The 16,103-nt window shown below is 33.7% G+C and overlaps 1 protein-coding gene across 5 annotated transcripts in view; it reads left to right on the top strand.

Annotated features, from left to right (window-relative positions):
* DCDC1 (doublecortin domain containing 1) overlaps positions 1-16,103 on the top strand; it is a 476,122-nt gene that overhangs the window by 384,331 nt on the left and 75,688 nt on the right. For all 5 annotated transcript variants that reach the window (XM_068555102.1, XM_068555097.1, XM_068555098.1 and 2 more), the window contains 2 exons: positions 4,515-4,638; positions 14,864-15,045. In XM_068555102.1, the coding sequence (XP_068411203.1) occupies positions 4,515-4,638; positions 14,864-15,045 (306 nt within the window). The remainder of the gene's footprint in view (positions 1-4,514; positions 4,639-14,863; positions 15,046-16,103) is intronic.

Here is a 16,103-nt window from a genome sequence, read left to right as displayed (position 1 = left end):
TTCAGATTTCTAGTTATGTATCTAATCGTTTAACCCTTATACAATGTTTAAGATGAGCTTGTATGTGTAGTTCCTGATTTCAAATAATTTCTTCTCTGTCTAGAGGACTAGACTCTTAGAAACTTCAAAACAGTTCAAATCTATGGAAATTTGTTGGGCTATTATTAAATCCCATCAAAATAGGTAGTTATTATACTATTCTTACCATTTTTGCAAACTGCCCATTTCTTTCTCTTATCCTTTTCTTTTTTCAGAGATGGGGTACCTAATGTTAGTCTTATAAACTGATTTCTATCAAGATCCATGTATGAAGCATATAATTGTTTTGTATGAATAACGTGCTTTCACTGTTTCTGAGGAGCCATGCAATTTTAAATTAATTATAGATGAATTCTAAGTGGTCTAATCTTGTGGCTTAGATAAACTTAAAAACTGAAAAATGACCAGTTAAATAAATAAACAGGTCCTGGTGTAAAGCAAAGAGTTAGAGTTTCTTTGACAGTTGTAGGATGTGCATCTGGTCATTTTTACATGCATGTTTATTAGAGACTGCTGATTTAAGTTGGAATTTGCCATAGTATTTATAATTTACTGTATCAGATCCAAATTATATATTGTATCATATTTTATTACTATGTTCATTACATTGTTGGAAACGATGTACTTGTGTCCTGATAGAATATGAAAAAAGACTATTTCTCTTCAACTGGGACACATTTAGGTTTCTTTTTATCTTACTCTTGATTTCCAAGAGTGCAAAATAATACTTTTCTGTCACAGTGCACGATTTCTCAGAGCCTGCCACAATGCTGAAGTTCTATCAAAGGCACTAGACTCTGAAAACATTACCTAAAGTGTTTTTGTTTCCCATTCCTTTATAAGATTAATTGAATAGAGCATTCTGATTAATGACTCCATTAATCAGACTAAATTGATATGATCAATTCTGGACTTAATTTTTGAGAGAAGACATATCTGTCAACTGAAATGCTGAGGAATGATCCTCTAAGATTTTTATCTTTTAGGTTTATGTAAATCCAGGAAGATATTTTAACTTTGGTCATACTTCTGTCCATGAAGGTAGATACTCATGAAATATCATAAATAGAATTTTACCTTTAATGGAAAGGCAGGGTTAATAAAGATACTGTTTTAAATAAACAAACTTGCCTTTGAAACTTATTTCGCTACCTTGTAGCATGCATGTACATATGTGTGTGTTCAAGTAAGTCCTTTCAAAACATGAGATGTTTTGTTTTATATAGTGTTTCTATTATAAATGACAATTATTTAAGAACACCTTCTTTCATACTGAAGAAAAGAATGGAAAATATTAAATAAAAATAAGTTCTCAGAGGGGCAAGAAAAAGGCTGCCTGAAAGCATTGCATGAATCATTGTCTCCACCTAGTGCTGACTTTCAGGAATTAAGACTCCAGAGTCCTTAAAGATGCTGTAAAGTTCTAATTTATGTTATGCACATGTACAGTCATTATAGCTGGGCCTGCTAGTGCCATTATAGTTAAGAGTCTGTCAGTTTTTCATTTATAAAACATCATATTAAGAGGTCTATTGCTTTTACATAAAAGCTCACACTGTGCTGGAACTCTGTAGCCCAATGGCCTTTGCTGTATGTGAATGTTTATTAACAGTGTTATGTTGAACTTGACCAGCTCCTTTTAAAGACACCCTGATGGGGTGAAGTTACATAGGCATCTCATTCAGAAGGATGTACCTTTTCATCAATAACCTGTCCTTTACTTATGGTAATCGCCCTACACGCATCAGACCAGTGGACATCTAAAAACTCTGTTGATGTGGCAGGCCCTGGATTTTTCACAGGCTATAGTTCCCACCCTATGGCACACAAGAGGAGACTAACAATTTTGGCTACTAATGGGAGGAAAGCAGGAGAAAGTAGTTTCATGGAAGTCAAATGAAGTCAGGTCAAGTCAAGAAAGTGTTTTAAAAAGGAGGGAATGATCATGTTGGACCCTGATGTTAGTTCAGTTATGTCTTGAGAAATGACCTTTTTGGCTTTAGTGATGTTAAAACCCTGATGGGGCATTTTCACTGGAGTTTCTGAGATCTCTAAAAAATCTAGTTGGAATTGGTTTAAGAGAAAAAAGGAAGAGAAGAAGAGGAGATGCATCTTTTATGGAATTTGCTGTAAGGGAACACAAAGAAATAAAGCAACAGCTGGAGGTGGACAGTGGGGTATAGAGAAAGTTGTTTTTTTTTTTTTTTTTTTTAAGATATCAAGCTGTCAGACATTATGCAGATGGAATGACCAGAAAGGCTGGAAAATAAATAGTTCAGGGCAGGAACAAAGTCCTAGATGAGAGAGGATAAGGATCTAGCCAACAAGCAGAAGTGTCGGCCTTAGATCGGAGCACGAACACCTCTACAGTAGCAGGAGGTCAGGTTCTAGGTTGGTAAAGAGCAAGTCTTCCCTGCCACCGCCCCTCAATATCCAGGCCCCAAGAACCTCCAGCAAGTTTTTGGGACACCTGGGCCCTTGTACAGAGGGTTGGATATTGCAGATGGTTCTGATGAGGCTGGGCAAGCTCAGAAAACTTCTAGGCTCAGATGACCATCACGTGTGCTAGAAAATTATGGGTGATGGGCTGCTTCTCTATTCTCATTCATTAATCAGTGATTTATTATATTAATAAATGTCCATCATTTCATTTCTAGGCTATTACTTAGCTATAGTGATTATTCTCTTTCCATAATGTTAAATTTTATTGGCTAATATTGATTTAGGAATTTCACATCTTTGATTTTAAGTAAGATTGTTGATTTACTTCTTAAATTACCAGTGACTGACTTTATTATGAAGCTTATCTCCCATTCATGGAATGAATTAGCTAGTTTCTATATCTTTATGGTTTAGAATGTTTTATATAGTATGAAAATGATCTGTTCCATGCCCTGTGAAGTTATATGAGCGAGAGCATACTTTCTATTTCAAATCTTTAAGGGTTTTCAAAAATTATTTCTTCAAAAGTTGTGCATTTATTAACATATACATGCATAATATACTCTTTTAATCTTCTCTATGCTAAATATTTTGCTTGATTTTTCTATTTGGCTTGTATTTTTTTATCTAAATTTATTTGCATGAGATTTGCTATTTTACTTTTCATTTCAAAAACATTTCTTTAAACGTTCTACTAATAGTCTAAATATTTTCTAATTCTTTATTTCTATTTGAATCTTTACTACTTTCTTTCATCTGTTTTCCATGGGATATATTTAAAATAAATTATTGAGTTGAATGCTTTATTAATTTCCCTTCTCTGTTTAGCTCTTAATAAATAAGCATTTAACATTATAAATGTATCTTTGAATATAATTCTAAAAGTATTCTTTAAGTTTTCATGATTATTATTTTCATTGCTTGCTAAATAGGTATTGATCATGTCATTTTTTTCCCCTTGTCTGGTATAATAGTATTTTGGGAGAGAGAATGTGTTTTTAAAATTATCTTGTGGTTGAAATTGTGAAATTTAAACTTTCATTTATATCTAATTTTGTGTCATTTGCCTCGCAGTGTAGCTTGTTCAATTTTTATTTTAGAACTGTACTGAAGTTTAATTTGTTAGTGTGTGGAAATATTACAATGTTTCAAGAATTATTGAGAAAGACACATTTTCTGTTAACAGACTAAAATGTCTATAAGTAAATGGTCATACTTACATTTACTAGTTTTAGCAGTCAAATATTTTATGTCCTTACTTGTTACTTAAAAATGTTACCTACATCTGTGACTCTATTTCTGTTTTGTAAATAAGTTCATTTGTACCAGTTTTTTAGATTCCTCATATAAGCGCGGTACAAGGAGGGAAGGGGTGAAGGGGGGATAAATTGGGAGACTGGGACATTGACATATACACACTACTATATATAAAAAAATAACTAATAAGGACCTACAGTATAGCACAGGGAACTCTACTCAATACTCTGAAATGGTCTATATGGGAAAAGAATCTAAAAAAGAGTGGATATATGTATATGTATAACCAATTCACTTGGCTGTACACCTAAAACTAACACAACATTGTAAATCAATTATACTCCAATAAAAATTTTTAAAAATTTACCTAGTAGTTCATAATCTGTTGGTGATGTAATGACGTCTCCCACAGTGGTTATGTATATGTTGGTTTCTCTTTAAATGTCTAAAAAGTTTTGCTTGATTTTTTTTCTGTTAGTATTGTTATTTATGTCATTGTTATTATAAACTGACTGTTATTCTACTTTGCCTTCTGCCTCAAATTCCACTGTCTATTATCCCAATTTTTAAAAATGTATTCTTTCTTTTTTTTTTTTTTAAATGTATTCTTTCATTAAAAATTACTTTTATTTATATCTTTTGTACACAGTAAATTATCAGATTTGGGTTTTTAATTCAAACTGAGTTTTTGCCTACCTAATAAGAAGTACTCAGTGAATATTTTAAAGTGATATTTAACCTTGCTAAATTCCTTTTTGTCTTTTATTTTGTTTTAGGTGGGCCATAAAACATGAAGGGACTGGTAAGCCAGGCCAGTGGAAACATTCCAGAGTTGAAAATCCTCTCTGGAATAAGCTTACCTACATGTGGCCAGTCCTTCCCAGTGGCCAACTTAATGAGGTTGTACTGCTTAGTATAAGACATCATTGTTGAGCCTTATTTTAAGTCCCAGTATGTGGTCAATGTGTGTGAAAATTTCCATGAAGTTTTTGATTTGCAGTTGTTAGGTACAAGTGATCAATTGATGCCGTTGTTCTATCAATTAGAAAGATGCATTTAAGTCATCCAATATGGAATGGATATGGAATTTATTTCTTCTTCTTGTAGTCTGTCATATTTTGCTTTATATATTTTGAAATTTAGTTCTAGACACACACATGTTCAGAAATATTATATCACCCTGGTGAATTGAAACTTTTATCATTATGTAGACTCTCTCTAGCTCTAGTAAAATTTTCAATTATCCAATACGAATAGAAATATCTCAGCTTTTTTTGTTGTTGTTATTTGCCTTATATATCTTCTTTCTATCCTTTTACTTTTTATATTTGTATATTCTTCTGTTTTAGGGGGACTCTCCAGTAATCAGCATATAGTTAATTTTTAAAAATGGTCAGACAATCTTCATTCTAAACCAAGGGATTTAGTCTTTTCTATCTATTGTAATGACATATATATTTGGATTATTATCTGCTTTTTCTCTGTTTCATTTTTCTCCATTCTTATATTCTTTTAGGTTAATATTTTTTCTCGTATTTTTCCCATTTACTAGATTGGAAATTATATCCTCTATTTCCGTTTTTTTTGTTATTACTTTGAACATGTTAGCTTGCATATGTAAATGATAAAAATCTAAAGTTAACAAATATACTTACTCTTACCTCAAATAATTGAGAACATTAGAATGCTTTAACATCAGTTGTCTGATTTGTAACTTATACACTATTATTGTCATCTATTTTAGTTTTATCTTTAAAAAATTTCCACAAGATATTAACATTGTGTATGTGGTTAATATTAATTTAGATTTACTCCTAATTTTTTCTCTTTCTTCTTTTAAGTCCTTGTTATATCTCAGTTCTTCCAACTGGGGTTACTTTCCTTTTGCCTAGTATACCCTTCTTTTAGTTTTTGGTAGCAAACAGTTTTTACTTATCTTAGATTACTTACAAATTTATTTTTAATTTTACTTTTACTAAGTGAACTTAGTCTTTTATTTTGCCCTCATTCACGTAAGGTATGTTCACTTAGCAAACTGAAGACATCATCGCTGACTTTGCTGTTTTTGAGGAGTCAGCTATCATTCTGAATATTCTTCTTTTGAAGGTAATCTGTCTTTTCTCCCTGACTGCTTTTAAAATCTTCTCTCTTCTTTGGGTCTCTTCAGTTTTATCATTATATATTCAAGAAGGGATTTCTTTTTATTTTTCCTGCTCAAGGTTCTTGAATCTGTGGATTGATATCTTGCATCATTTCTGAAAAATTATCACCCATTATATCTTCAAGTATTATCTCTCTTATCCCCTCTGTTCTTTATAGAAAACTCTGATTAGGTGTATGCTAGACCTTCTCATTTTGACCTTCATGTCTCTTAACCTCTCTTTTATATTTTCCATTTCCTTGCCTCTTTATGATGTATTTTTGGATCATATTTTCAGACATTTCTTTCAGATTATTAATTTTCTCTTCATCTTTATCTAATGTGCTTTAAACTCCAAGTGAGGTCAGCCCACGGTATGAATTCTCAATGAAGATTATTTTTTCTTCCACACAGAGAAAATGTTTGAGGTGGTCTATTTTACTTGCAACCACTGAGAGTTATTGTCTCTGGTTTGCCTTTTCAATGAAATTTATCCTTTTGTGGTTCTTGTTTTATGAGAGGAGAGGGTCTCCTGTTAGACTTCCCACCTTGGCTGGGCCCTGAAATTTGTCTTCTGCACCCTTCCCCTCAAGACCATGGAAACAGAAGTTTGCTGGGTTTGGAAAATTCCCTCAAGATAAAGATCCAGCTTCAGCACTCTGTTTACCTCTCTGGGTCTCTAGTATGTCTTGCTTTATTGCTAGGTCAGCGATATGTTCCAAAAGATTTTTAAAAAATATTTTATCCTGGTTTTTAAAAAATATTTTATCCTGATTTTTTAAGTTGTTTTGTCAAATTTTCTGGTCTCAATCAAGTATTTTCTTTCCCTTTAAATCACAATTCTCTATGTGTCCTCAGTGATTGAATCAATGAGTCTCAGCACTTTAGGGGAAGGACAGATGGAGTCATTCCAGCTGAAACCAAGAAGTCATTGTTTAGAGCCCCAAATATGCCCTAATATTTAGACTGTAGTGAAGCAACAGTCTAGAAATCTGAGGCTTTTTTTTTTAGAGAGAAATGAGCTCTTCAAAATACCAGAGGCAAAAAAAATACCAGAGGCTGTGGTTTGGGTAGCCTGAGCCAGTAGCTAGATGAATTATATGCCTAAGACTCAGGGTTTGCAGCATAGTGAGAGCCAACATGGAGCCAGGGGTGGAGGGGTGGCACAGAGACAAATAGGCCCAGCATAGGCCAAGAAAAAAAACTGTGAGTTGTGCTAATTGTAGGCTTTTCTTCAGAGGTTTAGGAAGGCTAAAACCTAGAGAGCAGAAAGGATAGCTTACTTCTCAACTGGAGGTGAACAGGTATCAGCAGGTTGCCCAGTATCCAAAGAGGAGAAGAGCACATCCTTAGAGATCTTTGAGGATCAAGGACAAGTACCACATAATAGACCATGAACCCCTTTTCCCAGTGGTACATGGTTTATTGAACTTTCATCTATGCCCAGAAACCACACTGAGGAAGGGGAAAGGAAGGGTATATCCTTGAAAAGAAATAACAGTTCTGATAAGAAGTTTGAACATTTAATTTGATTCAATATGTATCCAAAAGTACAGAGCTAAAAACTAGACAAAAAAGGCTTTTCCAAATTGGCAGAAATGGGGACACTTCCAATTGGAATATTAAGTTTCCCACCTGCCTGGATGTGGACAGGGATGCCTCATAAGGAAGTGTACTTTCTTATACAGGGAAAGAGAACAATTTATAATTATTGTAGACTTCACAGATATTGTGCTTACATTTTTTTTCAGCCTCAGTATACAGGTAAAGTAATTCAGTTAACTAATTAATTGACTTAAATGATGAATGGTAATTATATTAGAAAATCTAACTTAACCATATTCCTTTTAACATTTACCTTTTAAAACAATAAAATTTTTGCTAATAGTCTAGAATTTGACAACTAAATGATCTTAGGAATGAAAATGGATTGCCCCACAGTTCTCTAGCCATTCAAACAGAACAGTAGCTTTTGGTGAAATGGTTAAGAAGTCACTGTACTCCAACAAAACCCTGGCTTTGACTTGTAAACCGAACAGAAAGGACTAAGGCACTAAATTAGCTAAAGTGAGAAAAATGGACCATGTATTTCAAAATGACTCAGCCTAAGAATCCTCTTATTTCTTGAAATGTTTGAGGAAGAGAAGAAAACACTTACCAAGCAGAGAACAGAGATAGTTCTCATTCAAATTCAATGCACTCTACTTGACTTCAAGTCTGGATTCATCTTATGTGAAGGAACCATATTTTCTTCCAGCCCCACTTCCACATAATTGACTTTTTAAGCAAAAAGATGATCTTATCTATGTATAATTAAGCACAATTAACTTTTTCTTGGAAAGACTTTACATATAAATAGACTGTAATTAGGAAATGTGATATTCATATTGTGGGATTCAGAATCCTTTGATCACTATAAGCATATATGTTAATTTTATTCCAGATTTAATCTACCAACTTTATTACTTATCTAACCACTATTTATTATATATTTAGGCAATGCAGACAAAACAAGAAAAGAGATAGACATGGTCCCTACCTTCATGGAGCTTACAGTTTAAGAAGTATAGGCTGTGTGTCAAAAAGGAAGGAACCAGAAAAGGACAAAGGCAGACTCTGTGAATAAAGGACAAAGAAGGGAGAGAAAGAAGAACTCACAGAAAAAGTTTGGTGTCCCATTTCAAGGCTGTTTGCTGAGCCAGTTTATTCAGTCAGACAGTTAGTATGAGGAAAGTTAGCTAGGCTGATTGTCTGAATGGGCTTGAAAATTAAGTCAAAATATTGAATCTAAAAAAACTATCTAAGAAACACTACCCTGAGTGAGATTCAAAGTCTCCTGCTAATTCCTTGACTAGAACTTTTCAAAAGAGAACGATGACCAAGGGAAGATTTCAGGAAATATGTACAATGAGAATTATTTTTGTGGTGACTCAGAGTACATTAATACCAAACTATTTACCTCTCTCAGTGGTGGCAACTGATTTCACCTTTTTCTCCTTGTTAAATATTATTCATTCTAAAAGGCAATTGATGTTATGTTTTATGAGCAAATAAGATTTCATGTATCTTGGTACATCAGTATTTTAAAAATATGTTAAAACCACAAGATTAATGAATTATTTTGGTTAATTCTGTGACTAACTTCACTGGAATAATTTCTAGAAACTCAGGTTATTTGTCACCCTTATGGGAAAAGTTATAAATTGAGAAGTTGTACTTCTTAACGTTTAATGGTAAAATGCAATGGATTTTCATATTCAGGGATGAAATCATTGCAAAAAGTGAATCTAAAGGGACTTAAAATTTTAGAATGAGCCACTGGATAGTGATTTTAATCTCTCTAAATTACTGAAGTAAAATATATCTATTTGGAGGGACCCACGTTAAACAAAGCATGTTAAAAGTACATATTTTATTAATCTGTTAAGAGATGATGATAGCTAGCTGTCAGTATGAAGGGAGGAAAAGGAGATGTAGGAAGGCCCGAGAGAAAAAATTGAAGAATCTATTCATTTATTAATAATAAATAGATAAGGGAGGGCCAATTTGACTAAGAAATTCAGATCACTGGTTAAGAGCTGGACTCCCAAAAGAAGCACAAGCTGCCTCTGGTTGTGAGAGAGAGATGAAAAGGAAAAAGCAGAATTATCAACGTAAGGGAGCACCGCAGCTCATCAAGGTCTGCTGACCATGCAGCTGTGCCGTGGAATAGTGTGAACACGTAGAAAACCAAAATGAAATGAATGGGAACATTAGAATTCCAATGGAGAAAATGGAAGGAAAGGAAACAGCACTCTAGTCAGTTTAATCCATGTTTTTGTTGTCCTTCATTATCCTGACACCATATTTCTCTATTTCTATGAAAGACAATGTAAAAGTGCCTTAAACATTAGAACAAGGTTTGAGGTAGCTTGAAAGAACTGCCAGTGATAGCTCATACATTTGGAAAGTTTGGAAACCCATGATAATTTTTCATCTCTTTGGATTGAGTTTCTGTGATGTCATGTTAAAAAGAGAAGACTCTTGGCATTCATTCATCTAACTGGAACGCAAAGGAAGCCATCTGAAATCAGCAGTGCTGCGGTGGTGTTAAAGCCACTGTCTGCAGTGGTTACCACCTGTTATGAGACACGTTTAGTAAGTGAAAGGATCTAAAAATAACTAGGAGCTAAGATAGCACATTTCAGATAAAGTCATCAGAGTTATGGCATGTTTAGGATATTGAAAAACAATCTTAGTACTGCATCTTAACTCTATGAACTCAGACTGAGTTCTCACAGACTAAGCTCAAGGGAGAATTGCCTTTCCCTTCCGTGGTTCCGAAAGAAAGAAAAAGGGGAAATATTAGCTATTTTACACCAAGACGTCAATGTGACAGTCATTTTTTAATGAGAAGACTGTTCTTCTTTCTCCTCCACCAGTTCAACCCTTGCTACATGATGGTTTGTCTAAAACTAGTACAAATGTTGATTTGCTCTGAATTGCTTAATATTTTTGTTGTGGAAGAATTACAGGTCCGTCTTGAACTTACTTCTTGAAGAATTATACAACTCCACTCTTCCACCACCACTCATATTAAGTAAAACCCTTATACCCTTATAGGAAAGTTTCAAATGAAAATATACAATGTTTGTCATAACCTTTGGTATTTCTTCTCAGTAACAGAAGTAAGGGAAAGTGACCCCATGTTTCTCCATTCATAATAATAGACACATATCTAAATAAATACTACCCTCTGCAGTTTAAATTCTATTCAGGTAAAAGGTTCTCAGTGAAGGTCAAGAATACAGTAAAACTTCATTAATTCAAATTTTGCTTATTTAGAAGTAAAATAAGTTAGACTCATGGTATGCCAGTATTATGAACACATTTACTAAGCAAAATATTATACAAAAATTAAAAAGGAAAAAGCATTAGACTGAAAAACACTCACTCATGAGAGTTTTAAACATTTATTTATATCGCTTTTCTCCTAATTCAATGCAATTAATGTTATTTACTGACTCATCTTGCAAACAAATTAGAGCATTATAATTAGATACCATTTCAGAAGATTTAATCTTCACAACTTTCAGATATTTTTAATATTTATTTAAAACACATTTCCTTGAACTATATGATTGTTGAGTATAATTGCAAGATTCTAATAGCTTTTCAAGGGAATATAAATTAGTAAATTATTACTTACTGTACTAGCTTTAAAAAAATGTTCTCCCCATCCGTAAGCTAAAGGCCATGTGTCTTGGTCTGTACTGGTCTAACGTGCCAGCACATCTCCCCAACCCCTGTGTATCTTTATCTTGGTCATGTCAGAAGGACACTGACAGGATACTAGGACCACCTCTGCAGTGATTGCCTGAAATTTTTGCCTGCCCAATATGGCTCCCCCTTTTGGGGGTTATTGGTACCTATATCCCCTTTAGGAAATTTCCTCTATTTTTAGTTCATGTGGATTATGGTGTCTTTGCTTAGGGTCCTCAGAAAGAGGAGCCTGAGGCAAATGGCTTATGTGCTACTACTTAGTTAGGGAGTGCAGTCCCAGGGAGCAAGAGTAAGGGACAAGCAGAGAAGGAAGAAAAGCCAGTATAAGAATGTGCTATCAAGCTGTCCTCCAAGGAGCCTTTTAAACAGTGTTCTTAGGAAAGTTTCTCCTGGAGAAGAAAGAGGGAAGAATTTATCCATCAGCTTCTGTCTCTCTTTGGTCAAAGGTTTGCCCAAGGTTACAGAACTGGAGTGGTGGGTTAAAGATTCAAATGCAGGAAGTCTGGCTCTAGAGCCCTTGGCCATTCATCAGATGTTCTCATAAATGTTAGTCATTGATAAGAACTAAGGAGAAAGTAGAAGCAAGGATAGCGGGCAGGGCAGGGTTTGGAAATTTTCAGTTGACAAGGGATGTGGCTTCACTGAGGTGATACTTGAGTAAAGACCTGAAGATCAATCAGATCTCTAGGAAAAGAGCATTCCAGGAAATGCATAGAACCTGAGATGCTGTGTCTGATGGATAATGAAGTAAATGTGGCAGCAGCAGTGTGAGTGAGGGGAGAGCAGCAGGACATAAGGCCAGAGAGAAGAGAGGGGGTACAGATCATGCAGGGCCTTGGGCCATTGTAAGACCTTTGGCTCTTACTCCAAGATGGGAAGCCATTGACAGGTTAGGAGCAGAGAAGTGATATGCTCTGACTGAGTATTAATAGAATCATTAGGATAATAGTGCAAAAAGGGGCTAAGGTAGGAGCAGGAATAAGCAGTTATAAGCCTTTTGCAATCTCTAGGTGAGAGAAACTAGTGTCTTTGTCCGGGGTGGTGGGAGTGGAGGTGATGAAGAGTAGTTGGGCCCTTGATATATTTTGAAAGTGGAAGCAGGTTCTGCTGATGGATTAAGTAAGAAATAAGTAACTAAATAAATAATTAGAAAAGGCCCTATATTGAGAAATTTGAAAAGATATTTTGACTAACAACTCATGGGCTAATGAAGAAATCCTAATGAAAATTTTAAAAGGAAATATTTAGAACCAAAGAAAAATATGTGAGATGCAGCTAAAGCATACTTGAAGGAAATTTACAACCTTAAATATTTGTATTAAAAGAGAAGAGAGACTAAAATTTAATAATTAAGTATCCAACTCGAGAAGTTAGGAAAATAACAGCAGAATGCACTCAAAGAATTAGAAGGAATTATCAATAGTTAGAGGAGAAATCGATATAACATGTGGTAAGTGTAAAACAGAACCAACAGAGTCAAAAAATTGGTTCTTTTAAAATATTAATAAAATGTGTATACTTGGCCAAACTGATCAATAAAAAAAAAGCAAAGGCAAATAATATTAGGAACAAAAAAAAAGATATAAGTATAGATGCTGAGAAATTAAGAAAATAATAAAAGGATATTATAAGTAAATTTATGTTAATAAATATAACTTAAATAAAATGGCCAAATTCTTGGACAAAAGTAATTTAACAGAATAGAATCAAGAAGAAATAGAAAGCCTGAATAGTCCAATAATCACAGAAAAAAATAGAGTCAGTAGTTAAAAATCTCCCCACGAAGAGAACACCATTACCAAATAGTTTTATTGGCAAATTCTACCAAACATATAAGAAACAAAATTTAGAATATTACAAAAGAAGTAACACTTCCCACCTCATTTCATGAGGCTAGGATAAACTTGATACCAAACCTCGATGAGGATAGTTTAAGAAAATTACACGTTAATATCATTTATGAACATACAAGCAAAAATCCTAAAGAAAATATTCGCAAATTAAATACAGCAATCTGTAAAAAAGATAATACACTGTGACCAATTTGGATTGATCCAGGAATGCAAGATTAGCTTAAAATTTTAAAAAATTAATGTAACTAATATATAACCAATGAAAGGATAAATAATAATATGAGCACATCTCAATAAATGTAGGAAAAAGAACTTTACATACCTCCACATACATTCAAGAAAAAAAATCTTAACAAAATGGGATTGATAGGAAATTACTTAACCTGCTACAGAGTATTGCAATCTTAAACAGACTTTAAAAAAACTAATTGAGCTGTTTCTTAAATGTATATGACATGGTAAAGGGCCAACAAGAGCCAGTTTCCAAAGAAGAATAATAAGGTAAGGGTACTTGCCCTGCCAAATATCAAGATTTACCAGATATAATCAACACAGTATGGTACTGGACAGGGAGAGAGAAATTGACAAATTGAAGAAAATAGAACACACAGAAACAGACCCACACTTAAATGGAGGTGTCATATTTTATAAGATGGTTACTGCATATTAATGCGAGAGTAATTGCTGCCAGGACAAAAGAAAGAAAGAGAGAGAGAAAGAGAGAGAGAGAGAGGAGAGAGAGAGAAAGAAAAGAAAGAAAGAAAGAAAAGAAAGAAAGAAAAAGGAAGGAAGGAAGAAAGAAAGGAAAGGAGGAAAGAAGGAAAGAAAGGAAGGAAGAGAGGGAAGGATGGAGGAAGGAAAGAAAGACCTTGGACCTTGCCTAACATCATCTCTGATCATCCCTTCCCTCATTTAATCTCCTTCCACAAATGTCTATTTCTGTGAATGGCAATACCATTTACCCAGTTGCCCAAGCTACAGACCTGGGAGCCATCCTTGCCTCTTTTTACTCCCTGAACATCATGTTCTATTAATTCTCAAGTCTGATACATACACTGTCCCATCCTTTTACCCTTCCTTTACTGCACTAACTCCTACTAAGACTTCCGATCTCTTACATGGCATTTCTGAGTTAGGTTCTACTCAGTGGTCCCATCACGCCTTGTACCCTGTTGTTATTATACTCACGTTATTGCAATTGCCGGTTTATTTCTAGGTACGTTTCTGAGCATCCCCTAGAAATTCCTCGACGATGAGTATCCAGTCTTGTTCATAGTTTTATTTCCAGTGTCTAGCACTGTGTCTGGAATATAGGAAACAATTATTAAATATTTGGATAATGCATGAATTAATAACTAAATAAATGTGTGAATGATGGCTACAAAGTAACCAAATTCTACAACTGAAATATCTGAAATTTGTTTAAGCTTTATCATTCACTCATCTCACTCTGTTTTTTAAGTGTTCCCCAAACAGATTTAGTTTAAGACAATATTATTTCGGGTTGTAAAACCACTTTTCATACATTCTTCCTTTCTTCACATTGATTAGAGATATTTTATACAGGAGCAAAAAACATTCCAAATTAATTCAGTTCTGTATTTCCAGAATGATGTTTCTCTGAAAGAGAATAAATCTTCCATGTCGTAACACAGCACAGGTTGTACATACATTTTAAAAATTGCTATCTTTCCTCTTTATTAAAATAAAACATTAATTAGAATTGTCTGGAACATCTTTAGGTGCCCAATACATGTTTGATGAATGAATAAAAGATTAAAGGTATAAACAAGTGTGCTTATTTTTTTATATATAGGAATGACTCTTCCTATACATTTATTATCAATTTTCTTGTCATTTCTTTCTGAAGGAGTTTGATTGGCCAATAGAAGGGCTGCTTCTTCCAAACAGTCCTCCCATGAAGAAACCCATCTCTAAGACACTGGAGCAATATGTCCCTGTGAGACTCAGAGTTTTGCGGAATGGAGACAAGAACAAAACCAGAGCCCTTATTATAATCAGTCCAGACATCTCACCTAGGCGGAAAATACAGTAAGAACAAACTTGTTCATTTTTCGCATCAAGCATACTTTCTAATTTCTACAGATTTTTGTCTTCTTGATTACAGATGTTTTTCTGGGGGAATTTTGTGTTTATTCTTTAAAAAGGGCTCCCATATTGATATTTGGAGATAAAAATAGATACTAAAATTCATTTAGTTTCTATGTTAGGAACTTAATTTGAACAATGGTGATTTAGACTGGCCATGAGAGAACATGAGTTAGAAATAAGTAGTTCTGATAAAAAAAGTTTTATGGTCAATATCTATTTTGAATTAGCATTATTGTTTGGGTTTATTAATGTATTTTGAAATAAATGAGCTCATAAATTGCTTCTTAAATCTAATTTTGTAATTTCTTATTTAAGTTAGTATTTACTTTGTTATTATTTACATTATTTAAGTTATTACACACAATTATTACATTTAGATCTTTGGAATATTTAATGAACAAATATAGTTCTTAAAATACAACTTTACATCATCTATATCCTTGCCTTGGAATAACATTTTAAAAGTTTACCATCCTAGAAAAGCATCGATCTGCCCTTTAGCTTACGTTATGAGGCTGGAATAAAATCTTCCCAAACACCCAGTATTTCTCCAACATTGGAGAAAGTCACCTGCTGTATTTTCATTACATTTTATGACAAAAGGAATCATAGATCAGGGCAAAACTCTGATGTAAACAATGAATTAAACACATTGTTTCTCATATTATTAGCTGTGATATTACCTCTTGACCTTTCTTTTGAGATGTTTAGAATATTTGAGGCTGCTGATAATAGTTTAATATTACTTTCTTCACATTGATTAAATATACTTCATACATCACTGAACAATGAGTAGCATTCAGATCGGCTGTCCACTGAACTGCCTATAAAGATGATAAAGTAAAAAATTAATCTTCAAAGTAAAGTCAACCCTGAAATTGAAATCTTTGATGCATACATTTCATAATTAGCTCATTCTACTAGACGTAAAATGTGAGGGTAATGCCCTTAAAGTAGTATATGACTTTTTTTTTAACGTGCAAAATTAACAAATAATT

Source organism: Eschrichtius robustus, chromosome 11, assembly GCF_028021215.1.
Source record: "Eschrichtius robustus isolate mEscRob2 chromosome 11, mEscRob2.pri, whole genome shotgun sequence".
Taxonomy (NCBI): domain Eukaryota; kingdom Metazoa; phylum Chordata; class Mammalia; order Artiodactyla; family Eschrichtiidae; genus Eschrichtius; species Eschrichtius robustus.
Note: the sequence above shows the minus strand (reverse complement) of the source record. Positions and strands in the feature narration are given on the sequence as shown.